Source organism: Plodia interpunctella, chromosome 4, assembly GCF_027563975.2.
Source record: "Plodia interpunctella isolate USDA-ARS_2022_Savannah chromosome 4, ilPloInte3.2, whole genome shotgun sequence".
In the NCBI taxonomy this organism is placed as follows: domain Eukaryota; kingdom Metazoa; phylum Arthropoda; class Insecta; order Lepidoptera; family Pyralidae; genus Plodia; species Plodia interpunctella.
The window spans coordinates 4,401,123-4,422,153 of record NC_071297.1 but is presented as its reverse complement, the minus strand read 5'-3'; the positions used below and the strand labels follow the sequence as shown (position 1 = coordinate 4,422,153).

The 21,031-nt window shown below is 37.9% G+C and overlaps 2 protein-coding genes across 2 annotated transcripts in view; both read right to left on the bottom strand.

Annotated features, from left to right (window-relative positions):
• Positions 1 to 21,031, bottom strand: part of btv (beethoven) — a 59,757-nt gene that overhangs the window by 23,239 nt on the left and 15,487 nt on the right. The window contains exons 26-44 of the mRNA XM_053744548.1: positions 9,887 to 10,100; positions 9,224 to 9,469; positions 8,643 to 9,013; positions 8,405 to 8,546; positions 8,155 to 8,274; positions 7,381 to 7,575; positions 6,819 to 7,042; positions 6,432 to 6,614; positions 5,946 to 6,069; positions 5,681 to 5,788; positions 3,898 to 4,054; positions 3,200 to 3,407; positions 2,690 to 2,864; positions 2,243 to 2,386; positions 1,811 to 2,004; positions 1,462 to 1,564; positions 1,082 to 1,207; positions 621 to 763; positions 45 to 168 (exon numbers count right to left, since the gene is read on the bottom strand). Coding sequence (XP_053600523.1) covers positions 45 to 168; positions 621 to 763; positions 1,082 to 1,207; positions 1,462 to 1,564; positions 1,811 to 2,004; positions 2,243 to 2,386; positions 2,690 to 2,864; positions 3,200 to 3,407; positions 3,898 to 4,054; positions 5,681 to 5,788; positions 5,946 to 6,069; positions 6,432 to 6,614; positions 6,819 to 7,042; positions 7,381 to 7,575; positions 8,155 to 8,274; positions 8,405 to 8,546; positions 8,643 to 9,013; positions 9,224 to 9,469; positions 9,887 to 10,100 — 3,301 coding nt within the window. The remainder of the gene's footprint in view (positions 1 to 44; positions 169 to 620; positions 764 to 1,081; positions 1,208 to 1,461; positions 1,565 to 1,810; positions 2,005 to 2,242; positions 2,387 to 2,689; positions 2,865 to 3,199; positions 3,408 to 3,897; positions 4,055 to 5,680; positions 5,789 to 5,945; positions 6,070 to 6,431; positions 6,615 to 6,818; positions 7,043 to 7,380; positions 7,576 to 8,154; positions 8,275 to 8,404; positions 8,547 to 8,642; positions 9,014 to 9,223; positions 9,470 to 9,886; positions 10,101 to 21,031) is intronic.
• Positions 10,678 to 17,034, bottom strand: LanB1. The gene has a single exon (XM_053744549.1). It carries the CDS (start codon positions 16,958 to 16,960, stop codon positions 11,603 to 11,605), a length of 5,358 nt encoding a protein of 1,785 aa, XP_053600524.1. The 5' UTR covers positions 16,961 to 17,034; the 3' UTR covers positions 10,678 to 11,602.

The window sequence follows — 21,031 nt, the reverse complement described above, 5'->3', positions numbered from 1 at the left end:
AATGTTGAAATTGATGAAAATTTTGGAAAAACATAGCAACTTACTTCTTTAAACATAGCAACAATCTTGGGGACGAGGCTCGTTATTTCTTTATCTTTCATGTTCTTATCAATATTATTGAACAATGAAGTTTTTGTTAATTCCATTAGTTCATCATCATCAGGTTCGCTGAAAAATACAAGTTATATTTGCTAGTTTTGGTATACGACTTGCATGCATCTTTAGGTATTACAAATTATGACATTATCATAGATAATATTTAAATTACTTTAAGGAGTAACAAAATTGACTAAAAATTCAAAAAAAAAGGAGGAAAGTACGAGGAAAGACGGTACTTGTATTGTAATCAATAAACGCTAGGAACATTGTCTGAGAAAATTAAATGGGGAATTTTGTCCAGCAATGATTATGAAAAGGAGATGAAATCAGCGAAAAAGAAACAAAATTCCGAGCGGGACGACCTATAGATTACGGTCTTTCTCTCTCACATCTTAGCGTTTTGCCAGTAGTTACAGTCAGATCTAAGGTTCGCTTTCCTATTCTTTCTTTTTCACTTCGCAGGGTCTTCGGCACCCTTAGTTGTCAGGACATTGTCATGCCTGACGACATAAAGAACTCACGGCAACACGAGCGTGGACAATGCGGCCAGCCGCGGCGCGGAGGGCGCAGCGCCGGCGCTGGCCAGCAGCCGCACGGCCGCGCCGCACCACACCGCTCCCGACTCCACGCCGCCCACGCTCCAGAAACCACCGCTTTGGATCAGCTGAAAAAATGTCACTTTCATGTGGAACACAAACTGCAGCATAGAATAGAATGCTATACAAAGAAACTAGACGAGTGCACGTAAAATTATTTAGTATGTAGGAAAATGCTGCCGATTCAATTTTTGTTTTGCAAATATCTAACAGGATTCATATCGTATCAAACTGTAAACAGTGTGCCTATTGCTAAGAAAACTGATGTATAATTTGAATGGCAATAAATATCAATTTAATAATTAATTCAGTATTTAAACCGAACGCTATCTGTGGCTGTAAGAATTAGTAGAGGCAGCGAGATTCACAGATGATGTCGCACCTACCTGCAGCAGGAACTGCAGCAGCGGCTGGGAGCCCCAGTGGTCGGCGAGGGCGCGGTGCAGCGCCTGCAGCACGAGCACGCAGCGAGCCCCGCCCCCCGCCACCGCCCCCGTCCGCACCACGTTATGCTGATAACAAGACCAACCACAATTAAAGCTCTATGAGCACCTTTTTTGTCTACTCCACCCCCTTTGAAGAATCCTGGCTACACTCTGAATAAATCGGGACTTAGAAATCAATCGATGTCGATATTTGTAGTCAGTTCTAACGGAGACGAGCGACTTTGGATATATCCGGGCAACAAAAAAAAACATGGAACAACAACAACAAGGAAGTAAAGATCATTTAGTAATAACTTGGAAATACTAGACTAGATACTTACTCTTTTCAATTCTGCTATGATATCCGTCGGATCTGTGATGGGAGTACAAGTTATCGTAATAACAGTAGAGTCTGTTTCTTTCAGCACATGTTCAATTAATAAGCTGAAAAAAACGAAGTTGCTTTAAAATACATAAAACCATTATATTTACTGATGTCGTAAAAGTTGCTCTTACTTGCTCAAGTCTCGGACAGTGAAATAATAAATAATATACGTCCATGTCACCTAATGGTTTTTTGAAGAACTAAATAAATCAATTTCCCACTAAGGAATTACCGATATTTAACTAGAGTCGATAATATTAGTGAGATACCATATGTTAACTAATGAAAGATGTTTAAGAACATACTTTTTCCCACAAGCGTGAGGTCCAACTACGATGAGATGTTGTCCAACATCCAATGCCGCTCGTAGTATTGGTTCGGTAGCGCTCAGTCGCGGCGACATCAGAACTGCGCCGTACCAAGTGTAGGATTCCATGGAGATCGTGGCGCGAGTAATCGAATCCTGCATGCCTACGGTGCCGCCGATGTCAGAGCAAGCCTGCCAATATATAGGAATATACTTTTAAAATTTGTATTTCTGAAAATAATAGCTTCATCTTAACGGAATGATGTCAAGGATTATAAAATAAACGAATCAATAAATCGAGGTTATATATTCATACAAGAACAGTTGAAATGAATTTTGACAAATGAAAAAAGTCGCGGCCCTTGATCGCTTGTACATGGACAAAACCTGAGATTTTAACTCGAGTTGCGGGCTGATTGCTTGAACTTGCCTGGTCAAAGAAGGAATCAACAGCTTTCGCCTTTAATAACCCAGCGACGCTTCGCTGCACAGCCACTTGTACCAGTTCTTCTGGAGTAACAGGCGACGGAGAATTTTGAGAGGCGAACGTAAACTGTGTCACCATTTGTTTCACCTTAAATATTAAATATATACAATAATTGATATGAGCGAATACGCTCATACTGTGCACAATTCGAACTAAGCTAGGTGGCGTTTTGAGTTTGAATTGATTCCCAAGTAAATAAGTATCATGACGTAGTCAAACTACAAGATCGTAAGCAAATTCACGAAGTACATGATATGGAAAATACTATATTGAACCGTTCCCATACATACTACTGTCGTAAATATTTATTGTGCTAATGAAACGAATCAACAAAGAAATTATCATGAGACTAGATTCATCAATAAAACTATTGAACACACATAACATTACCATGGTAGTATTGCATATTTTGAGCACAACATCAGATCTATGTGAGTCGAACCACTGCAAACATTTCTTGACGACTTGTTGGAGAAGGGGTACAGCCATCTTTACTGTATCATCTTCAAAGTCTTTTCCTCGAAGAATACTTTCTAATGCTTCCTCAGCACAACCGTTTTTGTCACTAAATAAAAAAGTTAAGACTAGTAAATCAGTGTCATAATCCTTCAAAAGATTGAAAGAAATTGCGATGAAAATTGTAAAGTTGTTTTTTAACAATTAATATTTTTTTCGTTATGTACAAGTGGGAGGTTTTGAAATCTCTTAACATTTGATGTGTCCCATTCATTTATGTACAATTAGGATTCCAATGTCATCGATTTTTAGAAGGCCGCCTGAGACAAAAGCATTATTTAAGAATGCAGTATTTTACATACTTTTTACACGGGTCTGTATATTTGAAATATTTTCGACGTATGTGTAAGACAAAGCCTGTAGACGAGCAAGCAGAAACCTCACCTGAGCAGTACAATGCCGAGCCTGGAGATGGTGGCGGGCGAGGCGTGGCTGAGCTCGTGCGTCTCGAACAAGAAGTTGACGCCCGTGGACAGCTGCAGCCGCGCGCCCGACGGCAGCGTCAGCAGTCTGTTGTCGTCGAGAACCGAGTTCAGTGCTTCCACCCATTCCGGGTCTATGTCCCCGTCTAACACCACCCATGACCACACCGCTAGGAAGGTAACAAGTTTCAAAAGCTTGAAATAAAGAAGTTATCTTTCATGTCAGCTTAATATTTCTCTCTAATTACAATAACATGGCAAACATCGAATATATATGTCACCGGTTTAGCATGGTATTTCCGAAAGCGTTTTGTCACTACGATTGTTTGCAAGAGCAACTTCATCGATTAGCGCGGGACGCAGCTAATCGGCTTCGCTCCCATGGGAATTTCGGGATAAAAAGTACCGTATGAGTTATTCCAGGTTACTTTCTACCCGTATACCAAATTTCATAACAATCGTTCCAGTAGATGCGTGAAGAGGTAATAAACAAACAAACTTATTACTTTCGCATTTAAATGGGCTATGCCTGCAATAAATGATTTTTATTTTTTTTTATTTATTTTAAAATATCAGGACATGAGTCAAAGAAATAGACTAGAGCTAAGCCCAATCAAAACACCACATTAGACTAGAATGAAATAAGGGAAATCATTTTACCAGCAGCTTGGTTAGAAATCTCGAGCGCCGTTGCAGAGATGACGCCGTCAGCCCACTGGCGAGTGTCGCGGTCAATATGACCCAGGAGGCTATCGCGACTCATCGCTTTAGGCCCGATCACGTACTCCACAATGGTTCTGCCTTGACGGGTTAGGGCCTGTAACGATAAATAGGAGCTTGCCCATATAACAAGCTTAAATTAACGATACAATGTGATTGTCGTTGTTGCTGGTAATGATCTCAGGATTCACAATGTAATGTGCAAGTAAAATTGCGACTGGTTTATTAAACTGAGGTCCTGTTTCCACGTTGAAATAGACCTTAAGATAGTATTTTAAATAGAAGTTTTTCCTTTTATTATTGTAATCTGTCCGTTTATGATATTAAACAATATTTTTATGGCATCTAAGCAGTTATTGGTCCAAATCCATTGACTTGTCCTCTCCATAAATCAGTACTTTTATTGCACTTGTTTGTATACGCTTCGAATCCATTGCATTATGAACACATGTCCAAGGGCGATTTTCTCTTTAGTCTGGAAAAAACCACTCTCGGCTTCATGAGACCAGCTGCAAGCTCATTGGTATGGTTTAATAGAAACGGTCCTTGTACTTTGGCATTCTGTTTTTAATTTCCTCCATGACTGTGGGGATATTTAGGTCCCGATGTAATTGTGCATTTTACCAAGGGGCATCCACTACTATATCGCAGCATTTTTGATTGGAATCATTGTAAGATCTCTAAATTTGAGTTTGCCGATGAACCCCAAAGTTGTATTCCATACGTCCATGTTGGTTTTATTATACATTTATATACAAGCCGTTTGTTTTCCAGTCATAACTTGGATTTCCGATTAAGCATACACACAATATTTTCGAAATTGCAAACTGAGAACTTTACGCTTTGTAAAAATGTGTTTCTTCCAAGTAAGTCTTCTATCTAAATAAAGACCCTAGGTACTTAGCATCCTGAGCCTGCGGTATACTGACGTCATTTAGGGTAAAGGGTGGACAATTTTCTTTCCTCAGACTGTATGTTACATGGACGGATTACGTTTCATTGGCTTTAATTTTCCATTTTTTGAGCCAAGACGAGATACCATCAAGGCTTTCCTGTAGTAAGCCCGAAGCTTTGGATGCGTCTTCATCAACAGATAAAAGCGCAGTATCGTCAGCAAAAGTGCCCACCTTGACACCATCAGTTAGTGGCAAATCTGACGTGAATAAAATGTAAAGGGTTGGGCCCAAGACGCTACCCTGGGGAACCCCCGCCTGAATTTCTTCTAGGTTGGAAATATCTTCACCAGATTTAACGAAGAAGTGGCGTTGATAAAAATATGATTTTAGGAATAGAAAATGATTTATTGGGAGCATTTCTTTTATTTTGAAGAGTAGGCCATCATGCCACACTCGATCGAAGGCCTGCGAAATATCCAAGAATGCCGCAGAACAGTATTTCTTATTTTCAAAGCAGTCGTGTATACTAACCACGAGCCTGTGAATTTGTTCTACTGTGGTATATACGTGCCTGAAGCCGAACTGATGGTTTGGGATAATTTTCTTTTTACTGAGATTTGGATTCAATCTACTCGGGAATAGTATTTCTAAAACTTTTAAGAAATAGAAGTAGAGTGTATGGATATAACTATGTATAAAGGAATAGTTGTCATTTTAAGTAACTTTAAGAAACTAACACATACATCAAACTACATATTAATTTAACTAAAAACTACTGGTGGATCCAAGTGTAACGAGAGAATTTCATGTGTAAAAAGTTAACTTACAGCCTTCAATAGTTTTCTAATTGTGGTTTTGCCGGACCCTGGTGGTCCGACGATCGCTACTCCCATCCGTTGTTGCAATTGTTCATATAACTGAATACATTTCTGTATCTGTAAAGAAAATTGCAAAGTGTGTTACAACTTTATTGCATGAAACACACCGAAACAAAAAAAAAACAAATGGTGACAACGGATTTATCCCATGGAAGTCAAAAATGCTCTAGGTAAAAAAGTTACGTATTTTACTTTTTAAAGTCTCAAAACATACCTGGATTTCATTACGTTGTAGACCCAATGTTTCGACGCTTTGTTCAAGTGCAATTTTTAATGGATCATCAGTACTTTTTTCGTCCTTTGATTCGCCGAAGACTAGCGACAAAATATCTTCAAACCTGAAAAATGCAGTGTGTGAAAATCTCTATTAAAAGGTCAAGTCTCTGCTAAAATTAGCATAATAAGTAAAGCAATTACTAATGAAAAAAAAATCCTATTAAAAAGTTATATAGTTTTCGAGTACACAATGAGTATACTCAACAACCTTGTATTAAAATGTTCCAAAACGTTTACTTCTAAAACGTCTTATTAGTTTGAACCTAGGTGAACAAGTATTCTATTTTTGCATTTTATCGCACTTGCATCTTGCTATCTCTATTTGGTGTGATGGTTGACTGTGAGAATATTATGGCCACCATTTGAACATAATTTTTAATTTTGTGCAATAAAGTTTTTGAATAAATATTTTATATTTTTTTACCTATCAGCATCATGCGGACTCAGCTTGGACACGTTGTTGAGCGCGAGCAGGCGCCGCAGCAGCAGCTTCTGCTCCGCTCGCCCCGCCCCCCGCGCCGCCGCCAGCGCCGCCCCGCAACTGTTCACTGCTGCCTTCAGGGCGCGCAAGCCCCAGTCGTAATGACGCTGACCGCTTAATAACTCACTAAATTGAATTGTAACTTTTGTAAAATAAAATCAATCAATATAGATCTATATTAATTTTGTGTTATGATACTGATACTGCATTATCTATACAGAACCTCGTTTTTTATAAAGTCACTGGCGAACGACTGTATGAATCTCATTAAACTGTGGTATTATTATGTTATTTTCAAATATCCCAAAGTATGGACAATGCACCAGTTACCTGGCCAGAGAGAACACGTCGCACAGCAGACTGGCGAGCTCCTCAGCGTCAGGCAGAGCGCGCGCGCGCAGCAGACTGGCGGCGAGGGGCCGGGGCGCGGGGGCGGACATCGCGACCGGGCGCAGCGCCCGCTGCAGCGCCGCCGACAGCTGCCGTCGCCCGCCGTAGCCCCGCCCAGCTGGGTTCATCGTAGCCGCCACGCCGCACCATGCGTTCACCTCCACCTGTATTTATATTACTAACTATAAAACAGAAACCATCAATACCAACTCTATTATTATTATCTATTATTATTAGTGCCATCATGTTTCCCACTGCTGGGAAAAGGCCTTCCAGCTTTCTTTTCATTTAGTTTGTTCCTGTGTCAACTCAATATAAGCATAAAATAATCAATCCAATCCATATCCTACGATTTAGAGATCAGAGAGAATAGGCGTTTTTTGGACATACAAGTACCATCATCTTTGCTTTCCTGAATCTAAACGGCCATGCAAAAGGTTAAACTCGGCGAACTGCAGCTCCACGTCCTCCAGAGAGCCGGCAAGGTTGCCTAACAACTGACTTGTTTTCCGTTGAGTAGAGCGGTGGCGGGCCTGCCAGCAACACTGCGCTGCATGGCTGGCAACAAGCACGCCAGCTGGTGTGACACCGCCGCCAGCGTGTCGGCCGCCAGCCGGTTGAACTCGTCGAAGCAGCCCCAAGCCCCACAGAGAGCCAGCCCACTCAGCAGCCGACCCATGCATTCGGCGTCCATTGCCTATATCAAATTAAACTATTTATATATAGTAGGCTCTGTACATACTCGAGTTAATCTACGAAAAGAACACCTCTATAAACTTCAGTTGTTGTTATGCTTCAATTCTACTTACTAATATTATAAATTATGCAAAAATATAAGGGCGTGTGAATGTTTGTACTCAATGTCGCAAAATCTACTAAACTGATATCTATACAATTTGGTGCCCGGATAGAACATAACCTGAAATACACATATATTTGTTTGTTTAAAATTATTTGTCCCAAAACTATGAGGGGAACGAAGTTTCTACACGCAGCTAGTTGAAACATTATGCCCTTTGCAAAGTAAACACAATTGATAACTCGTACAACATAGCACATAATATCATGGGATGAGTCATTAATGTAAAGTATATGTACCACAACGTTGGCACCCTTTACACCGCTAAAATCTGGTTTTATGTAACAGCGCTTTTAAATTCATGAGTTTCAACTATTCCTTTCGTCTAGAATGATCCAAACTGAGAAAATGAGACCACTGAAAGGAACATGGCAATCTCACATCGTTCATTTATAAATGAAAATGCAGTTTACTCACTTCATCGCAGTTGAATACTAGAACAAGTCGTCCAACTAAACCACCGAGAGCTTTGACTGATTCTGTTTTTCCCGTGCCGGCTGGTCCGAAGGGATTTCCAACAAGTCCCAAATGGAGAGACTAAAAAAAATATAAGAATTGCCATACATTGACAGTAATATATGTAGTATGTATACAGTAACTACATACATTACTCAAGAACTCGCGAAAAAAATATTGTCGATTAAGCAAACGTATTCTACAAATTTACCTGTGTCAATATAAGAAAGCATTCGTCAGCTAATTCCGTCCTTACAAACTGTCCCGTGTTCACTCCTAGATATTCATATGAATATGATATTTCGGCAAGACCCATTTTAGCTACTACTTCCTTGTTACTGAGTAAATAGAACCTAAAAAAATTTTCTTGTAAGTTTGTACGTTTACATTAAAATATAAATTATGCTCGATATAATTGGTAATCAAAATGTTGCTCATAAAATACCTACCTCAACTGTTTTTGCCACAACCAGTCGTTTGTCGACACAACATTATTCTCTATCAGAGCGGCTATGACCGATATATAATAAGCGCATTGTAATATTAGAGCCTGTCTTTTGTGTCGTTCACTCTCGTCGTCTGCCTCGGTCGAAGCGTAATAAGAATTTTCCTTTTCTACATTCGCTTTTAATTTGTGCAGATCCTTAGAAGCTATAGCTTTTTCTGCTTGCTCAGTGAATCTTATGTTCTGTGCGAGACAAAGTATTTGCGGAGGCAGCGAAAACGGATCTTGATCTTGTACAGAACTTGTCAGTACGCATTTCAATGTTATGTTTTTTAGTGACGATCGCATCTCGGTTTCGAGATTTTTTAACCATATCTGAAATTGTATAATGAAAAAATGTTTTAATTAAAAAGAAGACAGTGTATACATAACAATGTTTCGAATAAGCTCAGTTGCATAATAAATCGAGTTCAGTTTGATGTTATAGTCTCAGGCCTGCCAGCGGACATGTTTTCGTTTCGCCGCTGTAATTTCACGGCGCGTGGACAAGATACCTCAATGAGTAGAGTAGATATCAATACACACCTCAACCGGGCAATCAATATCAACGGGATGGTCCAGTTGGAAAGTTTCATCGAAGTGGCTGCAAAGTGCCGTAATCGACATGCCTCCAGGGCCCAGCCGCACCCCCGTGGTGCCAGGGAACAGTTTCTTGAGATGTGTCTGCATGACTACCTCCCGCCCCTCAGCCCCCGCGCGGGCCTGTCCTAGCAGTTCTAGAAGATCATCGTCACTCAAAAAGTAAAGCCTTGGGAAAATACTTCGTTTCTCCTGAAAATCCATGTTGTCGTGTTGATTAATCCGTTAATAATATTTAAACATCTCATTTTACTGATTGACAGCAGGTGAATAACTGTTGGACTAAGGTTAACAATTTTTATTTTGCTCGGAGGTAGTCTTGGAAATTTATTAACAGCTAAATACTACTACTATTTATTATTATGAATTCGCAAAGAATAATAAACTCTACACGTTTGTGTATTTATTTTTCCGTGTGAATCCGGCTATCATATGCAAAGGAATGATCACTTCAGTTTAATGCGTCAGGTTAAGCAGGAACAACACTTAATATAGGTAGGTATATATCAATATCATATCAATATCAGCGCTAAATTATGAAGGATAACGATAGGACTCATAATAAATAATTGAATTGGAATATTACTATTATTTCCAACTTGAACTCACATCGATATACTGGTTGAGCGCTGATTGACAAGAAACAAGTTGCTCCGATATAGAATCCAACATAGACTGGAGTCTCGAGGACTGCAGCAAGGCAGAGAGCCTTGGATCTGCTTCGAATATTCTTGCTACTTGTCGGAACCCTTGGTCCACTTTCCGGAACTTTGTACCCAATACTCCTTCATCGTTGCAAAGTATTGGCTCTAAGTACAGCCACCTGTAGAAATTTTGTTGTAAATGTTTACAGGAAATTATTATGTATACCTATCCGTTATTTAGAGTTTTGAGTTTACGATGTTAGAGTAGTTTTTTAGTAATATATTTTTAATGAAAAATAACATTGTAAACTTTTTCGTTAAAGTTATCCAAGTTATACAATATTTAAGCGAACAGTGAGTTTAGCAAAGTATTTACGGGATTACGGGATTTATTTATTTACGGGAACGTAATAAATAGTATTGACAATGTCAAAATTCATATTTAATAGTTACGTTTAAGTAAGTTCGCTGTTAATTTCCCATAAAATTTTTATTGATCGATAAAATTTATTACGTAGTCTTTATTATTACGTACCTATCAAAACTCGTGCTAACCTAAAAACACGAATGTGACGTCACATTTAGTCTGTATTTTTATTCACATTTTGTGAGCTTGCATGACTTTATGAACATGACCAATATGCGCTTTTTAATTTATTAGATTTTTAAAATTAATGTTCATTTCTCATACTCAGAAGTGATCTTATTTATTTTTACCTTGTTGAGGGATGCCTTTATATGGAAATAAAACTAAAATTATGAATTATGTACTTCATTGTTTTTATTTATGATTAAGTATTAAGTATTGGTGCCTTTAACTACATAAGTTACAGAAAAAAAAAACAAAATGTAAAAAAATGTTAGTGCATAAAGTCACATTAAAAATACGTAAGGTTTAAGAAAATTACACTTATGGCACCGAAATATAAAAAAAATATATACAAAAATACATATAAATATAAACACGTGAATGTATGCACTGTTAATAAGTTAATTTATAAATGCAGTAGAAGTACAGTACAATTATGTAAAGGTTTTTACAACACAAATGCTTTAATTAAACTATAATTTATGAAAAGTATATATGTAAACTACATATAAACATACAATATTATATTAAACATAAATTATCTATAATTATTAACAAAAGGTATCACACCTTACTTATTATTACAACTATGTAATTATGGCTAGTTCACAATGACTTCGATATAAAAAACAGACATCGCTTCAAAAACACTAATATATAATTCTTTGGAATATTTTAAAACATTTATGTAAAGCTACCCATTTACGCCAGAAAATTAACGGAATGGAAGTGCACCATTTATCCACAAATCTCTCAAAGGAATCTGACAAGTCATAAGGCCAGTTTGAACTATAGCTAGTTTAGGGCAAGAGGTGGGTAACTAATCATACTATTAAACTATTATTTCACGACTTATATAATTTTGAGATTTTTCTTAACATAAGTACAATCTCGGGAAATTACAAATTAAAGTACAAGTTCTGAAAGACACTCATTGCAAATAAAGACGAGATGTAGTCAAACCACATCAATAACAATAAAGCTAACACTGTTAACTACATGATATGGCACTCGTGAAAACCGTAACACCAATAGAGGTAAATATTGATCGTAGATTACTTAATAATTATTGAATTAGGAAATTTAATATATCTATGTAGTGCAAGCTCTGTAGTAGTCAGATCGTTTCGTGATTTCGGCGAGATAATAATTCATTAAGGTATTTAGTTCAGAAATTTCTTTTTCCAAAGTGTTTAATTGCTCGTTGTGATCGTTGTATAATTCTTCCATGTTTGCAAGAAGTTTCAATTGCATTTGTGTGTCACTAGCAAGCTTTGTAGCTCGATCGAGCAACAATTGAGCTCGCTGTCTGGAATTAGAAGTCTGGTCAGCTCGTTGTGCCAGTGACATATTTGTTTGTTTAAAATCAAGTCGCAGTTGTCTCGCTTTTTGTTCAGCACCTTCAGCTCTGTTTACTACATCATTGGCTTCTTGTTTCACTTGATCTGCATCACTTTCAATCTTAAGAATATTTTTTTGTAAGTCTGAAAGACGAAGTCGTAATCCATCAACTTCATCTTTAGTTTCATTTGCTTTTTTTTGTGCTTGTTCAGTTTCTTGAGCTATCGGGATTAGGTCATCTTTAGCCGTTTTTATATCACTATTTGCTTTTTGGATTGCATTTTCTGCTGCATCCTGAGCTGCTTGCGCATCATCCAAAGCCTGTAGCACCTTTTGAGCTGTCTGCAAAGTAATATTAGCTGACTGATTAACAGCAGTTGCGTTTTGTTTGAGTCCTTTAGCTCTTTCTAAATCAGGTTTGGTTTCAGTTATGATATTTTCAATATTGGTCAGCTGGGATACAGTCGAATTGATACGCTGTGATAACTCAGTAATTTCTTTAGGTTCTATGCTAATAGAGAGATTAAGGATTTCCTGAGCCAAAGACCTAATATCGGCTGGAGTACTGGACGTATTCGATAAAAAGTCCTTAAGTTCAGATGTTATGGCTTTGCTTTCATTTGTAACACGTTCAGCTGATGATTTGAATTCGTTGGCTTTGTTGAACAACTCTTTTGCCTGTGATCGTACTGCAACAGTGTCCTGCTTTACTAATGAAATTGATCGGAATAAATCTTCAGCAGTTAGTTCATGTTCTTTAATCCTGTGTTCAGTTTTATTGGCAAAATCTAATGCTTGTTCTGCTTTTGTAACAGCACCTTGATCGCAAGATATTCCCCCACATTTTCCACAACCCGCGCCACCACATATATCACAAGCATTGCTTTCTTGGCCACACATTTTCTCGTTTAATTTTGGCAATCGGGATTCCAGTTCAGACAACTCTGCTTGTATATCGTCCAACTTCTTTTCATTATCATTCTGATTGTTATTAAAATGTGTATATTGCATTTCGATTAGGCGATCTGTGTTCTTTATTTGTCTGTCAGTATTAGCAATAATAGTTTGAACATTTTCAGCTTCATCTGATGCTTTTATTGCCCTTTGTTTAGCCTCTCGTGTCAAATTAAGTGCTCCTTCCAAGTTTGCTTCCTGCAGCTTTGTAGCATTATTTCCTAATTCTATAGTCTTTTTCTTTAATATCTCAATACTCTTTCTCAAATTATCTAAAGTAACATTACCTAAATTTATTTGAGATGTTATGTCATTTAAGTTAGAATTGCCTTCTTTTACTTTTTCCTCGGTTTTAGTAAGTTCGTTTTGTAAATTGCTGATGTTTGCCATTAATTCATTGACTGTAGTTTGTCCCATATCAGCGCTATTTAACATGTTTTCTATTTCAGTTAATTTTTTCGTCATTTCATCAAAATCTCTAGTATATGCTCCCGTAGCACCAACAACCTTTATTTTACTGGCATTTCCAATTGCATATTCAGTTTGAACTCGTAAATCATCAATAACTCGATCCCAGCTCTCAAAGCATTCACCGCAACCATAACATTCAGGAGCTTCCCCTAAATATCCTCGAGCGCATTTATCACAGTTGTAACCACCTATACCAGGTTTACAAACACATGACCCATTTTCACGCATACATTGTGGTGATATAGAACCATATACGTTACATTCGCATTCATGGCATTCTATGTTTGGATCACCCCAGTGATTTTCCTGGCATTGATCACATTGTCTTCCACCATGGCCAGGTTTGCAGTCACATTTGCCAATATAAGGATTGCACTGAGGAGATAAAGATCCAATTGGATCGCAGTCACATGGGTCACATCCAGTACCGAGAGCAATTCTCCAATGATTTTCAGTACACTGATCACAATTGATTCCCATTACATTATTGAAGCACGGACATTGTCCAGTTATACCATCACAATTTCCTCGAGTAAAGTTAGTTCCTAGGACTGAACAATTACATTTGAAACATGCTTTTTCCAATGCATTTCCATAATAGCCTTCCTCACACACTTCACAGTGATCTCCAGCTGTGTTATGTAGGCACTGCAAACACTGACCTGTGTAAGGATCGCAGTTTCCAGGTTTTGTAATATCGATGTTTTCATTACATTCGCACTTCTCACATGTTCCAGTAATTGGATCGCCGTAATAATTATCAGCGCAAACGTCGCAGAGAGCTCCAGCGTAACCTTGTTTACATTCACATAAGACATCCTTTGTGTCTGAATCGAGTTCGCAAGAATCTGCATGATTATTTTTATTTGGATCACCTTTGATACCGGGGCAGGGGCAAGGACGACAAGCAATATCAACTCCGAGGCGTGGATCACCGTAATATCCGCCTATACATCTTTCACATCGATGACCTTCTGTGTAATCCCTACATTCTTTACATGCACCCGTTCTATCGTCACATTCAACGGCATGACCATTACAATCACATTGTTCACAATTAGGGAAATTGAAATAACCAGGTTGACATAAATCACAAGCACGACCGTATGTATTAGCTCTACATTTACATTGACCACTTGTTACATCACAAAAATTGTCCAAAGACCCTATACTGTTGCAATCGCAACGCTTGCATCCAAATTTGCTAAATCCGTACGTTCCGGGAGCACAGCGATCGCATCTAGCACCCACAATATTTTCCACACACTGACAATACCCCGTATATGGGTGACACTGATGACTTTTTGATCCTGAGGGATCACATTGACAAGATTCAGATCCATTTCTTATGTAGAATCCAATACTAGCGTGATATTTTTTACATATTTCTGGAACAGTGTCTCTATTAAGGTCGTAATAATACGGATCTCCACAATTATTACGATCAAATTCCCGTTTCATATTATTTGCGACTGAATCGTTACTATTGAAGAATGGCAAATCATCAAAAGATGGGATAAGAACAATGGAATCGATAAGTACCGTAGCTCTAGGATTTGAAGTTCTTCTATCTTGGTGTCCTAAATATATTCTGATTTCGGTTTCTTTTTGCTTTTCTAAACAAACTGGTGGTATAACTAAAACACTTCGTTGGTTAGCAGGCAAATAAGTTGTTATTCTATCATCTTCTGGGCGAATATTGGCACAAGGCGAATCTAAATCTATAGGTCCTGGTCTTTTAACCAATATTGTTGCTTCTTCCCAATTCAGGTTTGATTGAGGCTCATACCTTATCAAAACATTGTAATTCATGGTGGTTTGTATATTATCTATTATAAATACCAAAGTGCTTCCTTCTGGTAATTTCATAAAACCAGGACCCGTCCAAGTTTCCTTTCTTCCATCAGGAAAGTTTTCACGAATAACAACGTGACACAATTGACTTTGAATAGCATTATCATCGATTTGTGAATCACACTGACTAGACTCTGCTTCGAAAACCATAGAATCTAGAGCGCCGACGAAAAAGTTTTGTATTGGTTGATCACAACGTCGACCAGTAACATACGGCCGACATTTACACTGTCCTGTTATAACGTCACAGTCCCTATCTATTGAACCACCAACATCACAGTCACAAGGCGTACATCCATCGTCAATTTCAGATAGCCCATAAAATTCTGGTAAGCACTGATCACAATTTCTTCCCGTAACATGACGCTTGCAGAAACAGTTTCCAGTCGTTGGATCACATCCTCGTTCGTTAATCGTTCCTAGCCCGTTACACGTACAGGCCGTGCATCCCTCAGGATTACGTGGATCAAAGTCCCAAAAGCCATCTTTACATCTATCACATCTAGGTCCATCAACGTTCATCTTACATAAACAGCGACCAGCTGTTTTATTATTACTTTCATCTGTTTCATCATCACATAGAATTTCCTCGTCGGTCGTTCCTTCTGGATCACAATCGCAAGGTTTGCAAATATCTGGACTTTGAATATCTAAATTAGGATCTTTATAAAACTTGGGTTCACATCGTTCACAGTTGATTCCCATTGTGTTATGTTGGCAATTGTCACACACTCCACCACTCTTTTTCCCTGTCTTATTATAAACCGCAGCGTCGAAATGACATTTAGTTGCATGATTATTACATGTACACTGTTTACAAGCATTAGATGTTCTTCCTACCGCTGGTTGCCATGGCAAATCGTTGAAAAAATCTTCACAATATTCGCAATTCAATCCTCGAGTATTATGAGTACATTCACATCTTCCATGTACCATATTGTTTTTAGACTCTACTCCTGGCATAGGTAAGCAGCGAGAGGCATGTCCATAACAAGAGCATGAACCACGAACAGTCATTTCATAAATAGAATAGTAATATTTCTCGTGGATTTCCGCTCTGTTATCTAATAAATCATCACCTAAAGTGTGAAGTTTAGTAAAATTTATCCTTAAATTGGTCATCCTTAACAAGTTCTGCACTTCCTCTGAGTAAGGGTTCTTGACGAATGTTAAATTAGGTGGTAACACTCTGAAAATCACTTCACCTTCCGTAGACGGGGCCACACCAGAGTAACGGCTTTCACACACAATTTCTGTCAAAGATCGTTGAGAATGCGTCGGAACTCCAGGGAAAGCTTCGTCACAGCGATGCGCAAAATATCTGTAGACGCGCCAAGTTTTTCCAAAATCGAAGGAACGTTCCACTAACATAGCGGCCGGTCGAAATGTTTTAAACTGTATTATTAAGTGGGTTAGATGAAATTCCGCTTCCATATCCAATTGAATAGTTACATTTTCTATTCCGTTTTCAGACTGCCACCAAGATTTATTCCGCGTTCCAGGTGTAAATTTGTAAATGATGTTTTGGATTCGATGGTTCAGTTGAGGGTCGTGTATCGTATTGTTCGTCGAGTCGCACCAAAAGCATTTCTTGCGGTCTTGTAAATGGGACACGATGCAATAGCGTTCGCGGCCGTGCAGTCCGCATGTGGAGGAGGCGGAGAGGCGGGCCTCGCGTCCGATGAGCAAGTTGCCGGTGGCGGGGTAGCAGGGGCTGAGTTGGCAAGCTCTGTCCAGCAAGCGAGGGTCCGCGCGGAGGTGCTCGCGGTCGTACACGGCGTCGCCAGCGGCGATAAGCGCGAGCAATATAAACAAAGCGCGCAGAGCCATGGCGGTAGGCTCTCTCCGCGCCGCTCACTGCACTGTGGCCGCGCCACTCTCGCGCCGCCAGCCACCCCCCGCCGTCCGCCGCCGCCCGCCGCGGCTCTCCTACAAACTCAGAGACGTATCTACCGGAACTTAATTATTATAAATGTCAAAGTTTGTAAGTATGAATGGAAGGAGGTTGAGATTTGTGACTTATTGGAGCAAAAACTACATGTCGGGCGGATTACAGGTAAATTTGGTGTATATATATGGCATATTCTTCATTAGGCATACTTAACAGATGAATAGTCTTTGTTCGCGGTTTTACCAGCGTGAATTATCCAAGGGAACAGTTTTTGTTTCCGGATGAATACCCGGTCGGTACCCTTTTTCCATGTATGCAAAATTTCAACAAGATTGGTTGAGTAGATAAAGCTTGAAAAGGTAATAAACTTACTTTCGCATTTGTACTATGTATTAGGACGTTAGGATTAGGTTGTATAACCTGCAGATATAGATACTGCTCAAGAAATCCTTCTGAAAGATAGCTATTTGCTTGATTATATAAAAATTGAGCAGTAATATTTTGCATATTAATTATAATATTTATTTTATGGTTTATACTTATCAATACTGACATTATTACATGTATTGATAATGGACTAGCAGCTACTGTAGTAGTGTTTCCTAGTAATAAGTATTTGAAATTTAAATAAGTAATTAACTTAATTTGGGAAAAAATGGGGGTCAGCTTAATATTAAAAACAGTCAATACAGTCAGCTAGTATGTATATTTATCTGTTTTCCTAAATGTATCATGTTTCTATAAAATTATATTCGAAATAGCGTTTATTCGGATATAGGTCGAGCACCTGACTAGGTGCTAAACCAAGACACATTTTAAAAACCGGATGCCTGAATGGGGCCCTGTGCGAGGCGACGACCGTCCCCGCCCGCGCCCGCTCGTGCCGTTCTCCGAAACGGGCACTAGGCAACAAAAATAACAACGCATTTCGGGATGCGCTTTTTGTTTTGGTCATTATTATGGCAACAGTCCCTTCCTAGTATCGTCGCCATGTCTGCAAATCTCACTAGTTATGTGGGCAGGATAGCAATAGTAATCTGTTTATTATATTAACTTTATGCCATATTGAGCAATAATAAATTTCATCCTCGCAAACTGACAAAATACCTACCTTTACAATTAGAAATACAAAAACAAATCTTGAAATATTTTTTCAATTTATATGTGAATACTTTTTCACAATGATTCATTGACAGTACTACATTTTATGGGCCACTTTTATAAAATTTAGTTTCCGGTTATTATATTCATTGAACTACTGGAAAATTTAAAAAATATTTTTCCCAGAGCAGATGATGAATGGATGGCAGAGAATGGTAGAAACCACTGTATAGTATTAGGCTTTTGAATCCTTCTAGGTCAGAATATGTCTCTAGCCTAGCTCAATTCCTGAAAATATATTCTATATACATACCTATAAACTGTCCTTGAAATCTCCTACCTAAAAGTGCAAATATTACATCGATATTCGTAGCGAGCACAGATTATTTAACCTAGTAGCGAGGTTTAGGAGGATTAATTTTCCTAGAAACTAGAAATATAAATGGGATGAGCATTTTATTTCTTCGCAGTAAAGAGAAAACAAATCTTTATACGTTTAGTTTCGCAAATATTAGTATGAAAAATAAATTTGAGTACAATAGAGTGGATCTCTCGGTCACGCATTGATATAGAGACCGCCTTCCGCCCTACACATCCGTCGCTGATAACGAGCGCGATCCCGGCGTATATCGTAAATACCGTAACTCCACAAATGTGAATTAAAAACTATTTTTAATATTGGATATTTATCACTATAAATATCTATTTTCTAACTGTAACTTTAAAAAGGACTGTTTATCAAGAGATGTCATAGGACTTTTGGAAACATCAACTTGAAATTAAAATAAAAAAACTTATTTTTAGTTTTCGCATACCTACGTTACAAACAAAAAAACTATGTTTTTATTTGATTTCATTTTGTTTGATTTTATTTTAAGCTGCTAGACAAAATACAATTCAATTGCAAGTTTATAAATTACGGAATTCCGTATTAGATCTCTAACATATAGATATAATTATCAATTTATAATCTCATCCAAAAGGATGTCGATGATCGTCTTCATAAAAATGAAGACGATGTAAAAGGCAAGATGAAGGACAACGGCATTAGCGGTATACTGTACGAGAGCAAAAAAGAGGGGTCCTTCCCTTACAAAAGGAGACCTGCATTTGTCTAATGAACTGAATGAATTGTGGACAAAGCGTTTGCATTCCGCTCATTTCCTTCTGTTGGACCAAAACTAGTTATGTATGAGGAGTAAAAGATAACATTTCAAGTTACCCGGCGTGGACCTCTATACGATGGTAATAGCGGCGAATTTGCAATGAATATAAATAGCTTGATGTTCTCTGATTGTACCTACGCAAGGTTATACTGTCTAAACAAATTATGAACATTAGTGAACCGTGCAGACGATGGCAAAACGAAACCAATACTAAAGTTGTCTATTTCAGCTGCAACTTTTCATTGAATAAATCACTTATTTCGTTCCGTAGTTAAAGTTCAGGGTTTTATTTATGTATGCAAATTTTCATATTAAACCAATTTTTTGCAATAGTTCATAGTGCTCGGGAAAAACTATAATAAAAAGTAGTCTATGTTACTCCTGAAGGTTTCGTCTATCTCTGTGTCAAATTTCATCAACATCGGCCCAGTAGTTTTGAGTTTAATTATTACAAACAAAAAATAAATTTATTCTCTTTATAATATTAGTATAGATATGGATTAAGTTACCATTGGTTTAGGGGAGCAAAATGTCATTTTATCCTCATAACCATGGTTTAACGTACTCGACCTTTGCGAAAAGAGCACAGGGGTTGAAATGATGATTATTATAAAAGAAATGTTTAATTTAAGTAATTTTTCCGTATAAACTTAACAACCACCAACCCGCATTGGGCATGCATGGTGTGTCACGTTCAGTGCAGGTTTTAGCACCACCAGCGCCTTCGGCGAGATTTCTGTGGCGACCTTTTATTGCAATTGAAATCAAACTCGTAGGAAAAAAAGAAACAGGAGAGAATCCAGTAATTATTTACTCAAAAATATAACTAAAACTAATATAATTTGGCTGGCTGGCTGATGGTGAGGTGTTATTTACTGGCACCTTTTACTATTGTGAGGATAGACAAATCCATTACTTAGTATTTTACCAAATACTGGTGAGTGAGATGTGACTCATTAACTGTCCAATTTGAATAAATTGTAGAGCGGCCTCTTTAACTATTATAGATAAGTCGTTACAATTTCGACAGTTTTGGCGATAACCCCTTATCAGTGTCAAGTTGACTAGTAGGTACCCGGGAACACATCGTTCATAAAAGATGTAATTAGATATTAGTGAAGATGTAGAATGTTAAAAGCATATTGTCTTATGTTTTCTAAAGTTAAAAATTGATTTAGGTTTAATGAATATGAATATTAAAAATAACAATTATAAGTAAAGCATATCCTTTACTTGATACTCTAACACAATTTTTATTAAGCTTCAAACCCCTTGTATGAAGCATAACAAAAATTGTGGTAGAGTGCGTCATCAGCGCTGTGAATGAACGCTTTCGCGTGATAAGGGTTCATTCTCAAAAGGCGGTTATGATGTCAAAGTTCAGTTGTGATAAACGCTTGGCTACCGATCTGTATTCCTGCTTATCTCACATTCCCAGATATTTAATTGGTGTGCTAATAACATATTGTTAAAAATAATTTTTTTAGTTTACTTTCACATCATATACACACTGGCAAATTATATTATCTATATGTAAGCCTACATAGACAATATTTTAATATGTGGTGCTATTGCAGAAAACATTTCAATCGACGCTGCTGACGATAGTTAGCTACTTATACACGAATCAAATTATTTTAAAATCTATACAAAGAGCAATCTAGCCTTGCTTCAAGTGATGTTCACGCTGAAAAGTTAATTATTTCATACGTAGCAAACAGGAAGGGAAATCTAAAATAGTCT